This window comes from Zingiber officinale, chromosome 6A (assembly GCF_018446385.1).
Source record: "Zingiber officinale cultivar Zhangliang chromosome 6A, Zo_v1.1, whole genome shotgun sequence".
NCBI classification, from domain to species: domain Eukaryota; kingdom Viridiplantae; phylum Streptophyta; class Magnoliopsida; order Zingiberales; family Zingiberaceae; genus Zingiber; species Zingiber officinale.
The window spans coordinates 130927623-130952112 of record NC_055997.1 but is presented as its reverse complement, the minus strand read 5'-3'; the positions used below and the strand labels follow the sequence as shown (position 1 = coordinate 130952112).

General features: G+C 38.8%; 6 protein-coding genes across 6 annotated transcripts; 2 read left to right on the top strand and 4 right to left on the bottom strand.

The window, feature by feature from the left end:
* Window positions 1-53: 53 nt before the first annotated feature.
* LOC121998104 lies at window positions 54-3522 on the bottom strand. The gene is made up of 3 exons (XM_042552853.1): window positions 2877-3522; window positions 953-1070; window positions 54-349 (listed from the first exon to the last, which is right to left on the bottom strand). Exons 1-3 carry the CDS (start codon window positions 3434-3436, stop codon window positions 137-139), a joined length of 891 nt encoding a protein of 296 aa, XP_042408787.1. The 5' UTR covers window positions 3437-3522; the 3' UTR covers window positions 54-136.
* Window positions 3467-7294, bottom strand: LOC121995343 (agamous-like MADS-box protein MADS1). Its single transcript, XM_042549105.1, has 8 exons — window positions 7113-7294; window positions 5190-5271; window positions 4780-4841; window positions 4601-4700; window positions 4443-4484; window positions 4327-4368; window positions 4100-4233; window positions 3467-3533 (listed from the first exon to the last, which is right to left on the bottom strand). Exons 1-8 carry the CDS (start codon window positions 7292-7294, stop codon window positions 3467-3469), a joined length of 711 nt encoding a protein of 236 aa, XP_042405039.1.
* Window positions 7295-8297: 1003 nt separating this feature from the next.
* Window positions 8298-11580, top strand: LOC121995341 (mannan endo-1,4-beta-mannosidase 2-like). The gene is made up of 5 exons (XM_042549104.1): window positions 8298-8330; window positions 9142-9216; window positions 10073-10684; window positions 10769-11106; window positions 11187-11580. The coding sequence occupies exons 1-5, from the start codon at window positions 8298-8300 to the stop codon at window positions 11578-11580; spliced, it is 1452 nt and encodes a 483-aa protein (XP_042405038.1).
* A 472-nt stretch (window positions 11581-12052) lies between these two features.
* On the top strand, window positions 12053-13104 carry LOC121998105 (ethylene-responsive transcription factor TINY-like). The gene has a single exon (XM_042552854.1). The coding sequence runs from the start codon at window positions 12312-12314 to the stop codon at window positions 12969-12971; it is 660 nt and encodes a 219-aa protein (XP_042408788.1). The 5' UTR covers window positions 12053-12311; the 3' UTR covers window positions 12972-13104.
* A 4411-nt stretch (window positions 13105-17515) lies between these two features.
* On the bottom strand, window positions 17516-20917 carry LOC121998103 (cell wall protein IFF6-like). Its single transcript, XM_042552851.1, has 2 exons — window positions 20759-20917; window positions 17516-19578 (listed from the first exon to the last, which is right to left on the bottom strand). Exon 2 carries the CDS (start codon window positions 19562-19564, stop codon window positions 17750-17752), a length of 1815 nt encoding a protein of 604 aa, XP_042408785.1. The 5' UTR covers window positions 19565-19578; window positions 20759-20917; the 3' UTR covers window positions 17516-17749.
* Window positions 20918-22885: 1968 nt separating this feature from the next.
* Window positions 22886-23839, bottom strand: LOC121994423. The gene has a single exon (XM_042548463.1). The coding sequence runs from the start codon at window positions 23727-23729 to the stop codon at window positions 23130-23132; it is 600 nt and encodes a 199-aa protein (XP_042404397.1). The 5' UTR covers window positions 23730-23839; the 3' UTR covers window positions 22886-23129.
* Between the last annotated feature and the right edge of the window lie 651 nt (window positions 23840-24490).

Here is a 24490-nt window from a genome sequence, read left to right as displayed (position 1 = left end):
AAGCTTCATGGCAAAATATTTAGAATTGGTAAACTCAATAACTTCACAAATGATTTTCCAGGAAAAAACTTATTTTATTAAATAAAATTATCTCCTTTTGCTATGTCTTCTAGAATTCAATAGTGTACATGCTTATTTATGTACCATCATCACTAAGATTGAGTACCTCCTCCAACAATTTGTAAACGGAGGACTTGAAGTTATAAGGGACAGATAACTGCCTCGGCACTGCATCAAATGCCCACAATGCAAGGATTCTCATAGTATCTGATAGAATCACCTTCTCCTCTTTGCTTACTCTAAGATTCGCAAACTTGCAGTGGTCTCTTATCTTGCAGCCTCGACATACCTGAAAAGGGAAGAAATTTCAATGTGGTTTAGAAATAAGTTTGTGGTCGTCTTGCCGGTTGGCTGATCAGGTGATGTTTCATTTTTCGTGCATAGATTCTGAAAGCGTAAAAATCTTGAAGCGGAGCTATTTGGGTTCACTGCTCCAAGATGTCATCGATCAATTCCACAAAGTGCCATAAAACACATATCCAAAGTATGACCACTGAATAATTATCGAGTCCCACCAATCCCCTAGATGGCACCAAAGAATTACTGAAGGTGCTACTAATCAGTGAACAAAGATGCAAACAGTTGTCCATGTGCCACCAATCTGTTCAAAAAAATTTAAACTCCCTTGTGTTCACATTCCTAAGTGCTACTTAACAGTTAAGTTTTTCGAGGGTCGCCTATCAGTTCAAGGATAATTGTCTAGCGGTACCTTGTATAACTATTTGGTCAAACTAATTGGTGATACCTTGGAAAACTGATTATTGGTACCTTGAAGCTATGAATTCAAAGAGTTTGATTTTAAGATTCGTGTGCACATAAGAACCACCTCCTTCACATGTTCAACTGTAGAAGGAGCCAGTGTAATAGAATTGTTCGACAAAAGCCCACTTACAACGTCTTCTTGAATGCTGAAAAATGAACGTAGTCTTTTAGATGCGAATACTGTTTTCCTCTCGACAGATGGACAACCATAAAGAGCAACCTTCTTCAAGTGACTTCCTGACAGCCACCTATATTGGAAAGATTAAAACCTTATATAAAAGTCCACAAGACAAAGTTAAACGCGTGAGAATTACTAGAACAATACATTCAGTTGCAGAAGAAGCAAATCAGAATTGTAGAAAAGCCAATAGCAATTATATATATACCAGTAAATGTCGAGTGCCAAACAAGGAACACAAAATTAAGATGAAATGTGCAGGGCAAGAATCGTACAGAGTGAGTGCCAAACAAAGTTAATTTAATATAGAACAAGTTATCATAATTGTTAGACAGGGTGGGCACCAAATTAAAGGTGTCTAGTAAGAGAAGTCTGGGAAGCCATATGAGAAACTTGTTCTTTTGAGTGAATGGCAAGCACAGGGCAAGCCATGAGCTACTGTTGGGTTCGTGGCTTCATGTAGTTGAATGATGTTTTAATACCAAGGCTTCTGCATATATGCACCAGTCACGATGAGTGCCAATTAATTTCTACAAAAGTTTACTTTTATTTTGACACTTGATCTTCTTTCCGGAGCAACTATGGAGTTCCTTGTTTGTGTAATGCACTTCTATTCTTGTATAATTGTAGTCCTGATGATAGTCACAACAAGAAGTCGTATTTATTTAGGGGATGAATCTTAGTAACACAGACATCATCTAGATCCCTTTTAATTATGTTATATTTATCCACACTACCTTCTAATTTGCCTACTTGCTTTTGAATATATCCATACAATTTGATACTATATAGCTTAAAACCAAACCGTGCATGTGTAATACATTTGTTTTCACTTTATCAGTCCTAATAATCCCACAATTCATTCAACATTCATAACTTTGAATATACAACTAATTAAAAAAAAGTAATTTAACCCAAGGGGCATTAACATCTTAAGCATTCTTGCATTAATCTTGCATTAACTTCTTGCTTACAAAAAATATCTTATCCAATCATCAAAGTTTAGTTTATTTTTTAATTGTTGGAAAAATTGAATTTCATATATCCATAGTTCTTTTCAACCTAAATCCTTTACTTTATTCACCATGCATGTTTATTCACAGTAAAAATAGAAAGTTCTTCCATTTCCATGCACCTTTTATTCACAGCATTTTGGGAACCATTTGAGATAATCAAGCTTACGAAAGAAACCAAAAGTTCTACTCTGCAAAGCTTTCTAACAACTGGGTGGAGATTGGCATGAATAGTACATTTTCCAAACTGCTGCCTCGGCAGCATTCATAAACAGATTTTCAAGCTTCAGTAATCAGTAGAGGACTTAAATTTTAAGGGAAAAGAAATCCATGTTATGAGATAGCTTCTGATGCACTTTGTTCACCAAATACAGGATGAAAAATAATCTCCAAGGACAACAAGAAATAATTAGGAAATCATTAATATAGTGTATTAGGTGCACCCCACAGGACTGTCAAAGAAGGGCGCGAATACACAAGGAGGGCAGAAGGAATTGCCAACAGTTTAACCAATTACAAGGGCAGGCAACCAGATTGGTTACCAAAAATTAACCATGCTTTTGTTCAAAACTACATTGGCAATCCTTCTTCTTGTTCCTCATTTTCTTATCATAACCAGTTTATTACAGCTGCACATTTGTTATCCACTTGTTTTATTTCTGCTATACATACTATAGTGAATATTTAATCCTTCCATAGAGTAAAGGTTTGAAGATTTGATTCTTTTCAGGGTGCTAAAAATTCTACTACAAACCTTCCCTTCTTGTTCCAATATTTTTTCAATGTAACAAAAATCGGCAAAGAAAATTAGCCAATGATCAAACATACAGTTGAATAAACTAAAAAAAAAAAAACTTGCTTACTTTGCAATCTCTTGCTGGTCTTGCCCATATTTCTCCGCAGCTGATTTCACGTACTGTCTGGAGTACATATTAGCCGGCGGGACCGGCACCTCCTTGGTACTCAATGAAGTCATCCGAGAGAAGGTTTCCAACTTAAGATAACCCTTCTCACGCAACCGTTCTACAAGCGCCACAACTTCCTTAGGTAGCTCTTTGGGCCACTCTTTCTGCTCAAAGACCCGATGCTGCACCGAGCTCGTCAAAGTCGTCGGTTTTTTTTCCTTCTTGCTACCGGCGTCATGCTTGGAAGGCACAGCGACTACCGAAACCGGCCTGGGCTTCGGTTTTGCGAACAACGAGGAAAGGCTTCCAGACTTAGACACCTCAGTCACGGAATCGACGGAGGCGGCATCAGAGATGAAGGAAACCGACCTCGGCGAGGGCAAGAAAGGGAAAGAAGGATCAGAAACACTAAAAGTGACGGTTCGAGTGGCATTTGAGCTAAAGACGGAACAGAGTGGAAACTCGCGCAGAGAACCACGGAGGAAGCGATTGGAGGCGACGGCTTTGTAAGGCACCATTTCACGCGGCAGAGTGGAGGCGGCGATGTATTAGCGACGGCTACCGGGACCGGAAAGAGAAGAGAACGTCGAGGCGGCGCACTCGAACAACGGCGACCTGCGTCACAGTTCGCATTAAAGGCCGCTCAGTGTCGGGCCAACAAAACCGTGCAGATCGGACCGGGCCTCGAATGGTCCGGCCCATTTGGGATCAGTGATCAGTGTGCGATCTAGACCGGTTCGCTTTTATATTTCCCCACCGTGCGCGACCTGAAACTTGACTCTGCGTCACCAAGTCAACCACCTCAAGATCTCGTTGAATCACCAAGTCAACCACGTCCAAAACTCACATGGCAGGAACATTAAAAAAGTCACTCTAACAAAGAGAAGACAAGTTACAGTTCAGTGCATATATTTACTAGCCACAACACAGTTTTGACTTGGAGCTAGATTAATTAAGACAAGTCTCAAATACATAATTGCCACACACACACACACTTAACTTGCTCTAACTAGAACTCTCTCTTCATAATTAGTCTTCAGTACTGTGCCATCTTGTTCCATGCATGATCACCAGTTATCTACACATTTAGTTGAATGATAGTAATCGATTATCTAATAGAAAAGATGCAGATTAATTAATTAATGAAGTGCATAGAAACAAATATGTGCATATATATATACCCCAGATGAGGAGTGTACTCTTGACTGTGTCGTGCAGTGTTCACTTGTAAAAAGTTCCTCCTTGAATCATATGCCGGCATGGCCTCAAATTCACTAGTCGATGCCACTTTATGTTGCTGATCATTTTCATTTATCTGTCCACATATATCGTTAATCAGTCACCTCTTTTAAACTTATGGTTACAATTCAGATCCATGCATATTGTATAGATAGAGAGAAAGAGAGACCATGTTCTTCAGATACATGTTGTCCTTTTGCAGCTCCATTTCCTGGATAATGAATCACGTAGAGATCATTTACGCCAACGAAGTTATATCGGTCGATAATTAGATCATATAATTACCTTTTTCTGTGTGTACTCAGTGTCAGCAAACAGTAGCTCATTCTGAAATGATCAAGATCATCACGACTGTGAGCACTTTTGAAATGTAACAAAGTCGATGTAATATAATTCATATGTTGACAGTTGAGAATTAATTAATGAAGAAGTTAATAATCTACCTTTTTGGATCTTATTTTGTTTAATCCTTTCTCTAATTTAGTCTCCAGTTGCTTTAGGTCCCTTAGGTTCATGGATCCGAGAGTCTCACCCATCAAACTCCTAATAAATTAACAGTGAAATGTAGGAAAGAATTTACAACTTTAATTAATCACAAGCAATAATTTAATAATAATCTGACCTGTTTGCTGTGAGTAAATTGTTGATCTGCTGATGCAGTTTCCATGCTTCTTGCTGGTAGTACTACAAGATATATATATAGAAGCAAATAAGATTTTAAATGAGACTACTAGAGTTATATATCGATACAACCTTGTCGAGATGGTTTGGGATTAAAGAAGTAGTGGATATTAAACTATATATATACATAAAGATTTGATATACTATGTTTGTCTTGACATCAAAAAAGAGTTCTTAAGCACACATAACAACATATCAATACATGTTTTTCAAAATTGTATATATATGTTTTAGAGGATCCAGTTTTTTTTTATTGTTATATTAAATAAGAAAAACATAGTTCAGTAGTACACACATAAAATGAAATTAATGAAGTGGATAGTTTAATTTGTCTACTATTTAATTTATTACCTGAGCATTTGCCTCTGAAACAAATCCAATGCTGCTGGTTTCATTGCATGCCTTCCTATACCTATCAATAGTTGCTTTCGCACTGCACAATTAAAAGGGCAATTCTGGTGTTAATGGTTTTGGATCACTACTTATTAATTTGAATTAACAGAAAGAATTAGAATGGAAGTCTTTGTTTTCAATGAAAAATAAATTTGAACAAGATTCAAACCTTTAGTCTTTTCTTGCCCATTTACTTATTGCAACTTCACAATTGCAACATAAGAGTCTACTAGTTCAAATGGTACTTTGAACCATGTTGGATGGAAACTTATAATTCCATAAATTAAAGAAGCTTCAAAAATGAAAACACAAGTTACTAAAGCATAGACATCAACACCCACCATGCAACAATCAAAACCCTAAGGAATGTCTGGTTATAGGTTATCCTTGATAACCTTAGTTATCCATTTAAGATTATCAATTAAAACTGTGTTTGATTTAGATAATCGATAATTCCTGAATAATGATCCATACACGGCACGTCAGCAAAAGGGGCATACGATCCAAAATTGAAAAATCTTGGAAAAATGAGGTTTTTCTTGATTCCGGGATTAACAAAAAATTTTAATAAAAAATACCCCTAACTTTTTTTATAACTAAAATTTTATTTTAAATTATAAAAATTAAATAAAAATATATGACATTTTATTTAAAAAATAAAGTTGTATTTTTGGGGAAAAAAAAAGAAAACGTAAAAAAAGGTAAAGTTAAAAAAAAACATAAAATTCAACCAAGAAAAAACGTTTAAAAAATGTAACAAAAACGTAAAAAAAAAAAAACCTAAGAAGACATAAATTCAAAAAACAAATGTAAAGTTCAGAAAAAAGAAAAATGTAAAAAATATGTAAAATTTAAAAGAAAAAATAAAAAATATGATTGATTTGTAACTGGGATGATACACAATAAAATATTAAAATAGATTATATATTAAAACTTTTAAACAAATTTTCGTTATATTAAACCAAAAAACATTAAATTATTTTTTATTTTCTATAATCTTAATTATATAATTATTTAATAATCACATAATTAAAATTATATAGGATAACATACCTTAAATATTTTACCCTTATACATATTCTCAATTAAATCAAACCAAAACTCATTCCAGACGGGATCACCCAAAGTTGGGTAGGAGATGTAACATCACCCCAACCCCTAATAATTAGTATGCTGATCAATGCATTAGTTAACTCCTAGTTCCGAGGCCCTACGTCCCATTCACCTCCCATTGGCTGCCGCCTGGCGTGCTGGCACGAGATACCACACATGATTGGTGGAACTGTGATTTAACCATTTGTCCACTGTGTAACTTGTGCATATATCCTTTTACACGTTGAACTACTTATTTTTGTAATCCCCATGCAGTCCTTTTACGTGCTGCCACTTTGGCTTCATGTTTATTTTATAGTCCGGGAGAAAGAAGGAAAAGTATTTGGAACCCTAATTCAGTGCTGGAGAGAAACCCTAAATAAGTGATTAAGATTGTACATTGTTTGAAATCGGAAGAATTCTTATTGAAATATAGAGAGAGAAACCCTGAAAAAATAATAAAATTATCTCAGCAACTTCTAATTACTACTTGTGAGAAACCCTAAATAGGTGGGTGGAGAGTGTTGCTTGTACATTTTGGCATGGAGATCGAATGTCATCAGCATACAGTGAGTAACCTCATAGAAGTGAAGGGAAGGGAAAAGAGAGGAACGATAACAAAGAAAAATGTAGAAAGCAGATCAGATCTACTACTAGTAAGAACGGATCTCGTATTTTAGATCACCTAAAACAAAACTGGTCAAAGATTTCCACTAATGTGTAGTTCGATCACAAAATGAAAGTATATAGTAAAGAAGGAGGTAGTCGAGGGTAGATGATGATCATAACCTATTTGTGGCATACTCGTAGAGGCGGCCGCGGCCGGAGAAGATAATGAGTGCGACCTCGGCGTCGCAGAGGACGGACAGCTCGTAGGCCTTCTTGAGGAGGCCGTTGCGGCGTTTGCAGAAGGTCACCTGCCGGCTCGTCGTGTTCTCAATCCGCTTGATCTGGATCTTCCCACGCCCCATCTTGGAGTCGGATGTCCCTGCTGGAGGCTCCATGCTTTGCCAGTCTTTCCTGCGAAATCAGAAACAACAACACAACAAGAATCGAAAGGCAAATAGAACAAGTTAAAAAATATATGCATATCCTCTGCTGTGTGCTCCATCACTGACCAGTATACTCCACACGAATGGGAAAGTGGAGGAGGAAGCAAGTGAATAAGAGAAAGCTCGATCGAAGAGATGATGATCAAACTGGAAGAGGAACAAGTCAATTAAATAGCTGGCATTGTATAGCCTTCCTTCCTTAAACCCTTCACTACTCAATGCAGGACTGTTGGTCCTAATCATACGAGCTCATATATGGTGCAAGGACTGGGTTATTGAATGAGCTGGCATGGTGAACCATTGCCATCATTAGCTCAATTCCAACTGTGGGGGAGATCTAGAGACTGTACTATGAGCTAGAAAGAGAGAGAGAGAGAGATATAGATCTCATACGAGTTATAACTCCTTCATTAAGCTTGTGATCAGTTCATTATACGAGAGATGGACCACTATGAATCCCTCTCTCCCTCAGTGTGATCATATTAATCAGCGTGATCATGAAGCACAGTTATTACTCGATCGCTTGCATGGAAATGGCACTTCCGAACAGTCCTCTAGATGCGTGCAGTCCTGATCATCTGAAACTTAAAGGTCGGGGAGCAGTGACGCAGAGGATGTAACAGGATTTAGACTACTGGATTTGGAGTGCTGGGTACAAGCACCTGCAGAAAATGTCGAGGAGAATTAATTAAATCCAGAAGCGGCAGACATGCAGTGCACAGACCCATGACCATTGCCCTATCCAAACCTCTGCTCTCACTCGTCCTTATGACCTTATTTACTCAAAACATGGGCCTTGAGATAAAGGTTAAAGCTTCGCCATAATTATCATATCAGTAAATTTTGCTGGCATGCAAGAATAGAAAATGGATTGCAATAGATGCAATCTTAACTTGTAATTAATTATTAAAGCTTCGCCATAATGGATGCTCCTAATTCATTGAAGAAGGGCATGGTAAAGTAAACCCGCAGTGGAACATGGTAATGAAATCAATAAAAGCATCGGCTTTTGCTTGCACCGGAATGCTCAAATGTACAAACGAGGCCACGAGAGAGGACACTGCAGTATAGCTAGTGGTTTCTTCAAGTTGCATATACACAAGTTCAGAATTTCAGATATGTGGCAAATGTAGGGTTCGAAAGCAACATGAAGTTAGTGTGGTTGGCTTGGCGTATACTGTTCCATGAACTTCTCATTGGCAATCTCTTAGACGGGACGTATTTAGCATCAAATGCAGAAACTGGTTGTCATGAACAAGGAGCTTGTTTTAATTCAACAAAATGTATTCAAAATAATAATGGATGTGGTGATGATGAAGGATCTCATCTCGCTATCACAGTAGAGGTCAAAGGAGGTTAAAGTCAAAGTAGTCAACGAGGAGATGATATCAGCTGATCGAGCGAAGTATGCCCCGATCGGGGAGAGAGTTCCGACCCACCGTCATCTTCGGCACGGGGAGCAATCAAATAACCGACGCTCAAAGGAGACAATGTGCAGAAACCGAGCTAAGTGACTACCCCGCTCGGCCAGACAACAAAGCATAACATCGACAGAGTTCAATTTCAACCGAGCGGCTACTCTGCTCGGCCTGACAACAGGTCTCGACAGTGGCATAATGGAACTTCGATCGAGCACAGTATTGAGGTTCTGGTCGACTGGGTTGGGCACTAAAGCAGTGAAACGTCGACCGAGCGGTCAATTCGTTCGGCCTAACGGTACAGTACATTGATATCCTTCAACATCTTTTTGAGAGCTGGTGCCGCAGACACCAGACATGGACTGTCAGAAGATCGTACGGCGGAAACTTCCACCATTTCAGAGATATATTTTGTCCGTTAAAGTAATGTGTCAGAAATATTTTACTGACAAATCTTTTTAGGGAATGATTTGAGAAACATGTCTGTCTCGGAAAGCATGCACGCGCGTTACCGGAGCTCTATATAAAGGGGGTCCAAGCATTGGCGAAGATATGCGATATTCATTGTTTGCGCTATAGTTTCTTGTTGTCCGTTTTATTCCTCATCGTCGGTGACTGACTTGAACGTCGGATGGCCAACGCGGGAACCCCTTCCCTAACTCAACACTATCATAATTTATGTTGTAAATCTAAGCAGAATCTATAGGAGATTAATAGAAACACCATATCTCTAACTTTCTTACTTTTCGATTTTCGGACCGGAGTAATATTTAGACTCTTAAAGAAACTAGTGAAGTCATCTATGCAGAATTCACCTATATTTAACTGATAGATTAAGAGATGATAAGGATAGGTCATAGTGGTCACCTGGCTAGCTAATATCAAATAGTTGTCTAATTCCTTAACTTACTCATATGAGATGGTAACAAATAAAGTTTTTTTAATTAAATATTGTTGACAAAATAATTGTTCCCATATTGAGGAGAGAAAATTTTGTTAAGTTATTAGGTAACTAATTAATAGATTACCTAACTTAATCATCATTCTTCTTAAAACTCCTTTATTTTTCATTTGACTGATATAAGCATTCATTCGACAATAATATCTTCTATTTGTGTCCTATATACTTGCAATACTTCCCATTTCACTACATTACAAATTTATTAATTAAAAACCTTTGTTTTCTTTGTAATCAAACTTCGCTTTTACTGGTCAAAAGGTTCTTACGCATCTTTTAGGTGAGTTTCTAATTTTTGTTGTAATTTCACTGTTTTTTTAGGTCATTATCATGCGTTCCCTTAGCTTGCAGGTGAAGCAGCCGGGGAAGAAGATGGCGAGACCAGGAAACGGCATTGTGTTCCCAGTTCTTGCCTTTGCTCTCCTCATCCTGGTCATGTACTTAACCTTCGGCGCCATCGAATTCTGGCCTGGTCACGCGCAGCACAAGGCGAGGTTTGTGGAGAGGAATGGCAGCCAGTTCACGGAGGAAGGCAGGGCGTTCTACGTCAACGGGTGGAACTCCTACTGGCTGATGGATCAAGCAGTGGAGGAGTCGGGCAGAGAAAGAGTAACAGAGGTTTTCCGCGCTGCTGCGACAATGGGGCTCACCGTGTGCAGGACCTGGGCCTTCAACGATGGCGCCTACCATGCTCTCCAGACCTCCCTCGGCGTCTTCGATGAGAAGGTCTTCCGGGCACTGGATTGGGTGATTGTGGAAGCGCAGAGGCATGGCGTCAGGTTGCTGCTCAGCCTGGTGAACAATCTTGAAAACTATGGCGGGAAGACACAGTATGTGAAATGGGCTTGGGAGGAAGGATTGGGGTCGAGTTCTTACGATGATTCTTTCTTCTCTGATCCCTCCGTTCGCAGTTACTTCAAGACCTACCTCAAGGTCTCAAAATTCCTGCTTTTCTTTAATTACGATCTGATCCTTGCAATTCTCGTGTTTTTTTTTTCTTGATTATCTTCTTGGTAGACAATATTGACGAGGAAGAATCACTTGACTGGAATCGAGTACAGAGATGATCCGACAATTTTCGCGTGGGAGCTGATGAACGAGCCACAGTGTCGCTCTGATGTATCCGGCGACGTTCTTCAGGCATGGATTGAGGAGATGGCGGAGCATGTGAAGGCGATCGACGAGAAGCACTTGTTGACGGTCGGGTTGGAGGGGTTCTATGGGTCTGCGAACTCGCCGGAGAAGGAAGATATCAACCCCGGGAAATGGTACGGCAAGCTTGGCTCTGATTTCCTGCGCAATTCCAGGACTCCCTCCATTGATTTCGCCTCAGTCCATATCTACCCTGATCATTGGTACGCTAGCCGTTGAAGTTAGAATGATCTTTGAATGTTTAGCTGTATAAATCTACTTACTTTTTTAATTCTTTTCGCAGGTTGTCGCAAGCGAATTTGAGCGAGAAAATGAGCTATACCTCCAAATGGGTGGCTTCGCACATCGAAGATGGCAAAAGGGAGCTGAACAAACCCATCTTGTTCGCTGAATTCGGCCTCTCCAACAAGGTCGAGGGCTTTGAAGACTCCCACCGGATCATGTTCTACAGGTCCATATTCGACGCCGTCTACGACTCTGCAACCAAGAACGGGGCCGGCGCCGGTGCGCTGGTCTGGCAGTTCTTGGTCGGCGGAATGGGGAAGTACAACGATGAGTTCGGGATCGTCCCTGGGGAATTCCCGGCGATCGACGAGCTGATGAAGGAGCAGTCGTGCCGGCTGTTGGCGCTGCGACAGGGCAAGGACTCGGCACAAAGAACATTTGCAGATTGCTGAACAAGTTAATTAATCAATACAACATATTTTTTACTGAAATGTAATTGTTATCGACTTGAGAAACACTTCTCTTGGTCAAATCAATACAAGGATTTGTCCGTTCCATTCTGTACCTTGGTCAACTTCTTCAGTAGATCAAGCCCAAGATCAATCTCAAGCCCATGGCCGATTAGTTATAATTTCATAGGGGGCATTTGACTGTAGACCCATAAAAAAGCTGCAAGTTTTCTGAGAACGTCCGGCTGATGGACACTGAGAGGGACGTCAAAGCTCTGTAGGGGACACTGCAGTTCCTTGTGCACAAAAGTCATGAGAGGGAGGCCCATTGAGGTGCATAGGCTTTGTCCTTGCCCTGGAAATCTCGGTGCAAAGGAGATTCATGGACCATCTTCGTACGTGAAACAATCCCAATGAAAATAATTGGTGGAAATTGGGACAGTATTGTTGTGCAGGGTTTTTAATAGATTTAATGGAAATGCCTCTGCAAGTTTCTCCCTCCGTCCAATAAATCCCCCCTCCATTCCATGTCCCTTTGTCAGTGCCTCCATTTAATTCTTGTTGCCACTCTCTCTTTCTCTCTGTCGAGCAAGATTCGATTTTGATAGTCTAATTAGCTTCGAGGAAGGAGATTGAGACAGAGGATTACGTCAAAAAGCTGCCTTTTTGGCTTCGATCGATTAGGAGTGGCACGATTTTGGGAGGGAGCACAAAAAGGTGGCATTTTGGCGTTAATGGCGGATCTTCCCGGCTCTTTTGAATTGAAAAGCAGTGCGAATTTTTTGTCGTCGTCCTCATCCTCTTCGCCGCCTTCTGATGTGGGCGGTCGGGGGAAGGACGGCGGTGGGAAGCGGCCGCGCGACCTGAGCGGGCATCCCCTGTTTCGCGGCGTGCGGATGAGGAACTGGGGCAAGTGGGTGTCGGAGATCCGAGAGCCGCGAAAGAAGTCGCGAATATGGCTGGGGACGTTCCCGACGCCGGAGATGGCGGCCCGCGCCCACGACGTCGCCGCGCTGAGCATCAAGGGCCCATCCGCCGTGCTCAATTTCCCGGAGCTCGCCGGGAGGCTCCCTCGGCCTGCCACTCTCTGCCCTCGCGACGTCCAGGCCGCCGCCGCCAAGGGCGCCGCAATGGAGCTCAGCGAGCGGGCGGCGGAGCCCCCGGCCGCGGCCGAGGCCGACGACGAGCTCGGGGAGATCATGGAGTTGCCGCCGCTCGATGCCTGCCGCTTCCTCGACTCAGCCGATTCCAGTTTCGAGTTCCTGTACGACGACTGGGTCAACTCCTGGTTGGACCCGCCGCATCTGCTGCCCTCGCCGGAGTGCGGGGATCCGCTCTGGGCGGCGCCGGAGGAATTGTTCCCCGCAAGCTTCGATGCACTCCTATGGGATTAATTCCGTACTTAAAATTCAAAAACCACCTCTAATGTTCATCAATCTCCCTATGCCCTTTAGTTTTTTCCATTAGGGCCCTTGCATTTTCAAATATTCCCTGTGTGAATTTTCCATGTTTTAATAACTAAACACTCTCTCATACATAAATTATCGTAACTATGGATATATATCAATTTGATTTTATTTTCAAAAAAATTATGCAAGGTCCTTTCATGTGACAATTGAATTGGTAAAGGAAAAAAAAAAAAGTACTTGTCTTAGGATAAAACAATAGTGACCTCTATCAAGAACATAGGTGAGACATTTGCATTTGGGCATCACAAGTGTGACAATTCATTGTCCCCCCTTGAAAAGGGAAAGTTGTTATCGTCTAAAGTATTTATTTTCCTTCTTTCTTTCTAAAAGCACATCGAGAGAGGGAAAATTGAAGAGGGTCCTACAAAGTTGTGTTTGGAAGGATAGATGGAGAGGAAAGTAAGAGAGGGGATAGCTTTGTTTACTCATGTTAAAGGTTGTAGATTCATCTTTCCTTTCAAACTCCCATTTTTTGATATAAACCCAAAGTACTAGCGACAAAGGCGATAACTGGTAAGTTCAACTCATACTCTCTTTCTCTTATATTAAGGTATAATTAATATTGTTTTCTAAGACCATTTCTTTTTATTAAGGTTATTTATAAGATACCACGATTCAATTTTTTTGTTTTTCATCGATCAAATTTTGATCTAATCTTAACTCTATTTAGTGCTAAAAAACTCTTCATAATAATAGATTATATATCCCAAAGACTTTCTAATTACCCTTTTTGCAAGCCAAGTTTATAAAATCAATGACTACTACCTTCTAAGCAAGCATCATCCTAATTAAACTACTCATATCCGACTTTTAGGGTTTAAAATAGTTATGGGAGTTAGAGAGTTAACTCGTGAAGTTTAATTGTTTTTCCCTTTCATTATATCAATAATAATGTGATTGATGAATTCACCACGTTCACATATTATACTACAATTAATTGGCTTATAAGTTTTGATATTATATGTAATGTCACTGATCAAATGATAATGATAAGTTTAAGTATTCCATATTGGTCACAAGGTCCAAAACCCTACATTGTGATTGATTAGTTTATGAGATTTGACGATCTGTAATGTGGCCAATTAGTTAGATCGATTCATACTACTTATATAAATATAGAAGTAATATAATACTACTACTAATAATTAATTCTATTAGTATTTCTATGATACCAATAAAAAATATGAGAATTAAACGACAATAATAAATAATAAATTAGCACTGCAACTTAACGTACATTTGTATTTAAAAAGTATATGCTTGAGGAATTAATTTAAACAAAAAAAAGTAAAATTATTTTTAAAATTTGAATGCATTTTTATTTTATTTTTACAGTGACACAGGCGGATCTATTGTTTCTGCACGTCATCGACTGGTGGTATGGCGCCGGCATGGAATATCTAATTTAGATTCGAAAGCGACTGTCGGCAGCCTCAACGACTCACACGTGTCCCTTTGGTGGGTCCGAGACAAGGAGATTTCACAAATCGTGTCCCGGGTCACACAGGAGGTCCTTTATGAGATTTGCGGCCGTGGAAAAAACGATTATGTCGGATTATTAATAAGACTGCACTTGGTCTTTAACTTCACACTAATTTTTCTTTCGTATTTTTTTGTTGACTATCCACCAAGGGTACATTTAAAATTGTGAAAATTTCAAAAGGCGCATCTAATTTTAACAATTCCCAAAAGACACAATATTTTCTATTCTTCTTCTTTTGCCAATCACTATATATGGGATTGCATTTAAAAAATAACACTATTGTGGTTCTGTATTTCAAATAATAATATCACTATGATATTATATTTCAAATATTAATAGCACTTTGATACTGTATAAATCCTAAAACTATCATACCTAAAACTATCATACGTTAGGGAATCGTAACAATATTAGCATTAAGAGACAACAATGTTAAAGAATTGTAACCTTCTGTTAAAAAATAGCTATCATACATTAGAGAATATTTCAATGTTTTACTATCACCTGCGAATGAAACCTTCCTTCCACCAATAGGAGGCCACCGTACATCCTCTTTCATCCGACAGACCCTGACACCCGACATTCTCTGACAACATGCAGGCTCTGAAGGTACGTAACGTCATATAAAAAGAAAGGTCCTTTTTCTTAGTCAGGTATGCGCACATTCGCACTCGTCTTCTACAGTTTTTTTCCTTCGTAAACTGTTCTTTAGGGGAAAAATACCTGATTTGAGCGTCGGAGGACCTGCGCCAGGAACTTTTTCCCTGATTTCTGGTTTCTAATGCTCTGTGTACTTGTCTAAGTGTGCGCATAGCCTACGTACCGCCGATTTCTTCACCACTATCTGGTTTCTTCATCACTATGCTAGGTGTGTCAAAGTCGTCTCTTCGTCAACACCAGTGTCATCTCCGTCGGCCTTCGTGTGACTCAGATTTCGGACATGATCATATGCGTTCAAGCTTGTTTATTTAATTAATTTTGTGTGCATTGAACAAACATAAATAAATTCTTACCAAGTCAAATATCAAATTTATTCATAAATATTCGGTTCATTTATAGCCCTAAAGTAAATAATGAAATAGATGAGTAATCCATCCTTCCTTATGAAATTAATAATATAAAACTTTTTCACTAAAAATATTCCTTAATTTTTTCAATCCATCCTCTTAAGTAAACAGTGCACAAGTGCTTTTTAAATAAATTACTATATTTTTTTCCTAATTTAAAGTAGTACAATATAAATATAATAGTTATATAATTATTTAACATTATAAATTATAATTTTATTTGGGGCAAATATATGGTTCGTATTTATCTCATCATTATGTTTAGTAAATTGTGAAACCTGCATTCTTTCTCAGGTGACATCTCACACCTAATTTTCGAACAAAAATCTTTAATGTCCTATTCCAAGCGATTCGCACTACCTTTAATTATTGATACAATCTCCAGGCTACTTGCTAATCTATTGATCTTAAAGAGTTCAAAATGAAGGAAATTAATATAAGTACACTGTGTGTATGTATATATATTATTCGATAACATGCTGTTTATTAATTATTCATATTAGCATCCAAATGATTCTTGGTCCTTGTCACATGAAGTTTGCAACAGGAAAAGATGCTCCGTGGCACTTGCTACGATTGGCCAAAAGACAAATATATATACAATTAATGCCATCGTTATCATGCCATTTTCCACCTTCAAGGACTATTTTTTTGCTCGAATCCAAATTCATATATATGATCTTGCTTTCTCTATGTACCATGCATGCAAACTACGTAGGTGGAATCAATCATGGTGATATATGTAGATGTAGGTCATTTAATATTATACATACACTTGGAATTAACTAATAATTAGATGGCTTGTAATTAGTGTGATGCTCTTGTTGATTGTTTTGTTTAGGGATTTATCCATTTTTTATTTATAAAAACATTTTTTCAGAATGGATGTTAAGTTAGGGTGCTGTTTTCCACCATGCACGATTTCACTGGACTAAGACAGGTTAACAACAATAGAAATAAAAAAGAAAGAAAGATCTTCAATTCATTGAGAGAAAAAGAGTGATTTGTCACTTTCTTAATTTTCTCATTGAGTTTTTTTTTTTCTTTCATATTTGTTGGTAAGAATAGTAATAATTTTGTTCTAATATATTGTTATAGAAGTTATTATTGGCATAGTTGAATATCGACTTAAGTTTATAAAATTAAATGTGGATGATATAATGTTAAGTAGAAGAAGGTAAGTTTATGATCACAGTGACAAACAATGCATGTGATTGAGCAGCAGCCTATTGGAAATCACTTACCGACGTTACATGACTTTCTGCAGCCACTTTTAGATGTTTTTTTTATAAGTAATTAAGTGGAAGCCTTGAAGGTTGCAGCAAGTGCCATTTCTCTTTGGGACAAAGGTTCTGAATTTGTAGGATACTCTTTCCAACTGCAATGATCCTTCATAGAATTGGTGAAGCAGATGCAACATTATTTGCTCTTTTATAATGTCCCAGTCATGGAATAGGAATTCACTGATAATGCCATGAAATTCTCATTACAATTAAAACAAAGATACATAAATCCCTTGAGAGAACTTTACATTTATATTCATGGATCTTAATGGTTTGCTTCCTTCTTTTGTTATGAGAATTGCATTCACAAGTTCAGTTTTGTTTTACTAAACTTAAACCTTTATTTAATGTGTAAGTTGTATTCACAGTTTTAATTATATTTATTCAAATTACTCTCATTTCTAGACTTCCATTCAGTAATTTTCTACCATCATTTACTTGTACAATTTTCTAGCCTCCATTGTCAAACTGGTCTTTTGCATATTCTAGCTACCAATTGCTAATTCTGATCATCTCGCCACAAGAAAAAGAATGACATTAGATAGATAAAACAGAAACATTTCATTTGAAAGTACAAAAAAGATTAGCGGTGTGCATCAATCCAAGGTAACATTAGCTTAAGGTCAGCAATCAACATGCATAACAGAAAATATACTTCTGTATAGATTTTATTGATTTTACAAAGAGTAGTTTACATTGCATCAAAATATGACATACTAGTTGTCATTACATATGCAGCGAAAGTGCCAGGTTCAGGCAAAGAGCTCAGCTAATTCTATTTAGTAGTGTTCTTCGATCTACTTATATATGATGAAAATCATGTATTATGATATGCATGTTTCTTGACTCTGTAGGTAACTAAGAAAAATATTATTCTGTATCTTTACCACCTTGGCTTGATGATTCTGGATTGACATTCCTACCAGTAGAAGCATTGTCATTACCAAACTCAGAGATAGTTTCTTCTTTGGGTTTTGGTTCAGTTGTGTCTTCGAAGATGGTATCGCCAGTGTTTTTCTCTGTGGAAAAATTGCCTCCCTCAACTGCAGAATTTTCCAAGTTATCATTGTTATTGGAAGAGTTTCCATTTTCATTGCCAGCATTTTGATCCTCAGATGTAATGTCTCCGCTAGATTTTGAATTTACCTTTTCTTCTTCAGCATTATTTTTCATAGAAGGATTTTCCAAGTTCTCATTGTTATCAGATGATTTTCCACTTTCAGTGCCAGCACTATCTAATTTTGATTCGAGTGCATCCTCATTAGACTTTGAATCTTCCTTTTCTTCAGCATCATTTTTGACACCATCAGAGGCATGTTCGTCAAGGAATTGTACTGCATCAATAGATTCTTTGTCTGTTGACACTTCACTTTCTTCTTTAGGAAGGGATATGCTGCCATCATGTGTGTTTGCAATGTCTGTAGTATCATCCAAACTATTCTCACTGTTACCTACAGTACCTAATTCAACCTCTCCCTGGGAACTAATTGTCTCCTTTTCAACTTCAGAACCATTTCCCCTACTACTATCTGTCTCTAATTTGGTCTCTCCGAGAGTCTCAATTGTCTCATTTGCAACTTCAGGATTATTTTCACTGCTACCTTCTGTCTCTAATTTGGTCTCTCCAAGAGTCTCAATTGTCTCATTTCCAACTTCAGAATTATTTTCACTACTACCTTCTGTCTCTAATTTGGTCTCTCCATGAGTATCAATTGTTTCCTTCTTGACTTCAGAATTACTATCACTATTACCTTCTGTCTCTAATTTGTTCTCTGCATCAGCATCAATTAACTCCTTTTCAACTTCAGAATTATTTTCACCATTACCTTCTGTCTCTAATTTGGTCTCTCCATGAATATCAACTGTCTCACTTTCAACTTCAGAATTGTTTTCACTATTAATTTCTGCCTCCAATTTAACATCTTCGTGAGGATCAACTGATTCCTTGTCCACTTCAGAACTAGCATAACTGCTACCTTCTGTCTCTAAGTTAACCTCTTCATTCAAATTGATGGTCTCCTTTTCAACTTTCTCAGTGATCACTCTGCCATCTGATTGATCCTTGGAGCTCAGAAGTCTTTCTTCTTGAGAAGTTTTTTCTTCAATGGTGTCTTCTTTTGCTCTATCAAGTGTGACCAACTCACTTCCATGATCAGAATTATCTTCTGCATGTTTCCCTTCATTTTGATCCATTGAGCTTACACTATCTGTTTGACCAGGCAGCTCTAACACATCGTCTTTGTCATTAGTAGTTCCTCTAATCACATCTTTGTTGTTGCTCAAATAATCACTCTCATCTTTACTGTTGAGTTGTTCATTGATTTCTGTATGACTAGTATTTAAAATATCTTCTTGAGATTCCTCTTTTTCTTTACTAAAAGACTCATTTTCATTCTTCTCTTCATTATACTGGCCAAAAGCCTCGACTTGATCTCCACCAGTCTCATCAAAGTCACTTTTCTGACCATCAATGATGATCACATTCTCTGATCCTGCTTTCACCTTGCGACCAAAATCAATATCTTCTTCTGGATCAAAGTTGATATGGACAGTTTCAGTATACTCATTCTTGCTAAACTGATTGAGCAACCATATAGCAACAACTAAAAGCAAAGTTATCTGTATTCCTCTCTTGACTTTGGACTCTTTATTATGCGAGTTGCGACTACTTGACTGCTGAAACATATTGCTTCTAATATCTGAAAACAAACTGGAAGTTAGGGAATTGAAAAATCTAGAGTAATCAGCTTTAGGTCATTAAAAATTTACAAAAACAAGGGGGATTCATCTAATAAAATAGCAACTGTCTCTCCTTTTTTTGTCTTCAAAAGTTGGCTGAGTATGTGAAACTGAACATACACTAACACTTATGAAATTAAATATATACAAACACTTCGACATAAGACATAATTCCATTCTGTTCACAAACTAATTTAAAGAAAAAACAAACAAACAAAAAAAGGTAAATTCAAGAGAGATTAGTGTGCTTTTGAAAATTATTCCTTTCAAAAGTTAGGCCACAGATAAAATTTCAAAATGAAGAAAAATATGAAATGTAATATCATAACCTATGAGTTTCATACTTTAAAATTACTAAATCTACGTCAATAAACACACTATTTCACATTTTTGCGAATTTTGCAAGCACATCAACTACTTGTTGAACTCTCGATTCAGAGCACATGAAATAGAAAAAAAAAAAAATAAGCTGAAATGACAAGTTCTTCATCTATATGATAATTTTCCAGAGGCATCATTCTATGTCCCAATAATTCCCCTTATTACGACTAAATATATCTCCCTGAGATCCTGAAAAGGACGATGCATGTTTCAGATTGAATCGAAAGAAAAGCCAAACTCAGACAACCCAGGAAAGCACCTAATTTGACTGACAGATTATTCATAAGGAAGAATATATAAATCAAATAAGTAGAGAACAAAATGAACAAAACAAAGATCTGATGTTTAAAGAGTCACTGCATCACTCCATTCGAGTTAAGAACTGGCAATTTCAAGCAAGATCTGACAAGAACAGAGACAAAACCACCAAAAGCAATTTCTTTTAGAAAACACTTTCAACCAAATTACCAAAATAAAAAAGTACGAGGTCGCAAAAAGGGAAAAAGAAATTCTTCTAAAGAACAACAACACCCACTTTATTCGAATCGTGATGTTGAAAAAAAAACACTGTATCACTCCCTTTGCTTTAAGATCCAGCACTTCCAAACAAGATCTGACAAGAACAAGCAATCCGGCAAGCCAAAGATTCAAAAATAATAATAATAACAACCGGTAAGGAAAGGGCGCAAACACAATTCGATGATTGGAATTGAAGAATGCAGAAGAAATTGAAACTTGGAAGAGCAGCAGAGAGCAAACCTCGAAGAAGAAACGATGAGAATGAGATCTACGAGCCTCGAAGCCACGAGAAGGCAGGCCAACCCACCAAATTAAGGGAGCAAAGCACCGCAAAGGAGACGTTATCGAGATTGGTTCCGGGCGCATGATCTCCGACTATTTATTTTTTATTTTTTATTTCTATTTTTTATAGAAATAAATACGGGCGATTTTATTGCATGAGATTCATCGCCAGCTTGTTTATCCGCGATTTCTTTAACAGTTGCAAGATGCCAACCAAAGTCGATTCCAAAATCAGAAATAAGAAGCTACGTATATCGTTGGATCTTCGATCAGACGGCTCATAGGCTCAGGACAAGAGAGATGCTCTGGCTTTAAAAATAATAATAATAGTAGATGAAAATTATAAATATCCTAAAAGGCTTATAATAGATGGTTTAGTGAATTTGGTATGCGAGCAAGTGGTTTAAAGTGGTAAGGACCACCTGCTTCTTCTAACCATAGTTAATTTTTTCTAACCATAGTTATTCTTTTCTAACCATAGTTTAAACTAGGTAATAAAATAGGAAAGAATTTAAATCTTAAATGAAAACAGGATATATAAATAATATTAATTGTCTAAACTGGAATTTTTATCACTTAATACTTCACACAATTAAACTATTGAATTGTAACATAAAATTAAAAATAGATTGATAGCTACTACAAAATATTAAATTATTTGTAACAAAGTTTGGATAATTTTAATTAAATTTGAGTTTTTTTTTATAAAATTGCTATAAGTTTTAATACGAGTGTTTTTATAAATAATAAATATATTAAAGTGTTTTTATATATATATTTTTAAAAGGGCAACCTTTTGATAATAAGGGGCGAACTTGCAATTCGTATAATCTCAAGTTCTATTGAGTTGGGTCATTAAGATCTTATAATTTAAATAGAAAAATATAATAAAATTATTATGGTATGATGCGATGATAAAAGAGGACATAGTAAGTGAAGGTAAAAGGATAGAGATAGAGGTCAAAGTAAAGGAGGTCAACACGACGAGCATGCCCTGAAGGGGCCCGAGTCGGTCTCTATTGCAATGGCCGATCGGGAATAAGGCTCTCGATTGTCAATGATCTAGCCAAAGCAGGTCTCTACTGCAATGGTCGATCGGGAATGAGACGCCTGACCGGCCATGATATCCGAACAAAAGGCTCGTGCAGTCAACATCATTGGATGCTCATCATGGAGCAGAGGAGCGTTAGGGTGACCAGAACATTAGCGCGGTCGGGCAAACACAAGCTATCATGTTACCCATGGAAAAACGGCTCAGTCAAGCCGAGCGGTGGAGTACTCGGCCCAACAGCTATCTTAATCGGTGATGTGTGAGCACGCACCCCCAGATGTATGGAGCCGTAGGAACATGGGAGCACACTTCCCAAGGCACTTGCAGGTTTTCATACTTGTCATATGAAAGGACGTGTCAATAAAGCATCTCTGACACCTTACTCTAATGGGGCATACATACTTTTGATGAGATAGTGGAAGCTTCTACCGTATGATCTGCTTGTTGAGCATGCTTGGTGTCAGCGACACTATCTTCTAAAAGGATATTGAGAGATATGTGAGTGATCCCTGTACTCGGCTGAGAGTGAGATAGTCGCGAGTACTCCACCGCTCGACTTGCCTGGGCCACTTTCCTATGGGGTAACATGATAGCTTGTGTTCATCTGACTAGGTTAACATCTTGGTCGCCCTAACGCTCCTCTGCTCCATGATGAGCGCCCAATGATCTTCGTTGCATGGGCCTTTTGCCCAAACCATATCATGGTTTGTCGGACGCCTCATTCCCGATCGGCCATTGCAATAGAGACCCGCTTTGGCCAAATCATTGCCGGTCGGGAGCCTTATTCCTGATTGGCCATTGCAGTAGAGATCAACTTAGACCCCTTCAGGACGTGCTCGCCGGTTCTTTAGCGTTGACTTATTTGACTTTGACCTCAACGCTGGCCTCTATCTCTGTCCTTTGACTTATACTTAGTAGACCTTTTTTATCACTGCATGAGGGTAGAAATTAAATATGTTCACAAATCTATACATGTTTAAATTTATAGAAGTTTCGAATTACGCTAATCTTCTCATGGTTAAGCTTCATCGAAAAAATGGAAATAACCAATTGATTGATTAAAACCAATTGATTTGCACACTTATTTTAAGTTCAAAATTACACCAAAGCTCATTTATCCTATACATATGCTCTAAGATCGGCTCTCTCTCTTTTTTTTTTTTTTTCATACACCTGCCACCGTAATTTAATTATTTCATCCTTCATTAACCACTAATTAACAATTAGGGACACTAATTAAATTTATTCCGAATACATATGTCGCCGAATCCTTCCGCCTCAGGCCGGCGCCTTGCCGCGGCACTCCGGCGTAGCCGGCAGGCTCCGCTGGAGGCGCAGCTGCTCACGGAACCACATGATGAACGCCTCCGCCTCCCAGTCCACCGGCCCGCCGCCCGCCTCTTCTTCATCCGTCGCCGGAAACGGCGAGTCCGCTATCCTCAGCCTCTCCCCCGCCGAGCTCTGCCCGAACAGAGACGCCTCTGCCGACGGCGACGGCGCCGCTCTCATCAGCTCCTCAAACTCCTTGGCCAGCACCGCAGCGGCACAGTCCCCCCGTCGCTGTCCCGGACGACGCTTGGAGAGGAAAAAAGCAGCCGCGGCAGGCGAAGGAGTGCTGCAGCAGCTGAACTCCACGTCCTCCCGGCGGTAGAACGAAAGCCGCGCGGGGTCCACCGGAAATCCAGCCGCATCGGCTTCGGCCGGGTGGTGCTGGTGGTGGAGTAACAACTTGCCGATGGCTTTCCCGGCGAGCTTGCCGCGCCTGAGCAGGAGGTGGAGCTCCACGATCAGCCTGCAGTGCTTGGAGAAGCCCTTGCGGATCATGCAGAAGGCGGCTCGGATCACGTCCGAAACCCGTTTCGCCAGCGACGGATCCATCTCTCTTAATTCTCCTTCGAGCTTAATTTCAAAGGCGAAGATTCAAATCGCATGCAAATAGAGTGAGTCTCTTGCCGAATGAGAGAGGGGAGGAGCAGAGAAGGTATTTAAAGGCACACTGTACCATTACTGGAACCCAAAAAAGCAGTGAAATAATCTTATTAAAATAGTAAATTAAATAAAATTAATCTTCGCTGTGAAGAAATTAAAGTACCCATGGAGTGTGGTAGTGGGAGCAGCATGCAATAAGTGAAGGGAACGTTGCGTGAGATTGTGAAGAGGAGGGCAGACGTAGAGCTGTTGATCACCGTCTAAACTATAACTTAATGGCTAAGGGATGGACTTTAGTTCGCATGCCATGGCGTCTTTTGATCGACCACTACACTGCTCTCTCCCGCATCGGCATGCGACCTTTTTCTTTTCTTTCCTTTTTCTTTTCTTTCGGTTTACTAAATAAAGCTAAGTGTGAGTGTTATGAAAACCGGAAGCTAAAGGCGGAACACCAGCTTCTGAGAACGATAATGGCGGAAAAAGAGGAGGAGGAGGAGGGGAGATGTCAGAAAGGAAATTAGGGCGAAGGTCTCTTTCTCGCAAAATATATTATTTAGATTTTTTATTAATTTATAACAGATGTCTTTTATTATGGAATACATTTCTTAAGTTTAGTGGAAGGCAACATGATTCATGTGCAAATACTAAAAAGGGGTTTTTAGCTAATCTATCAATTTGTTTTTTAAAAAAATAAAAGTTATTTACTTGAC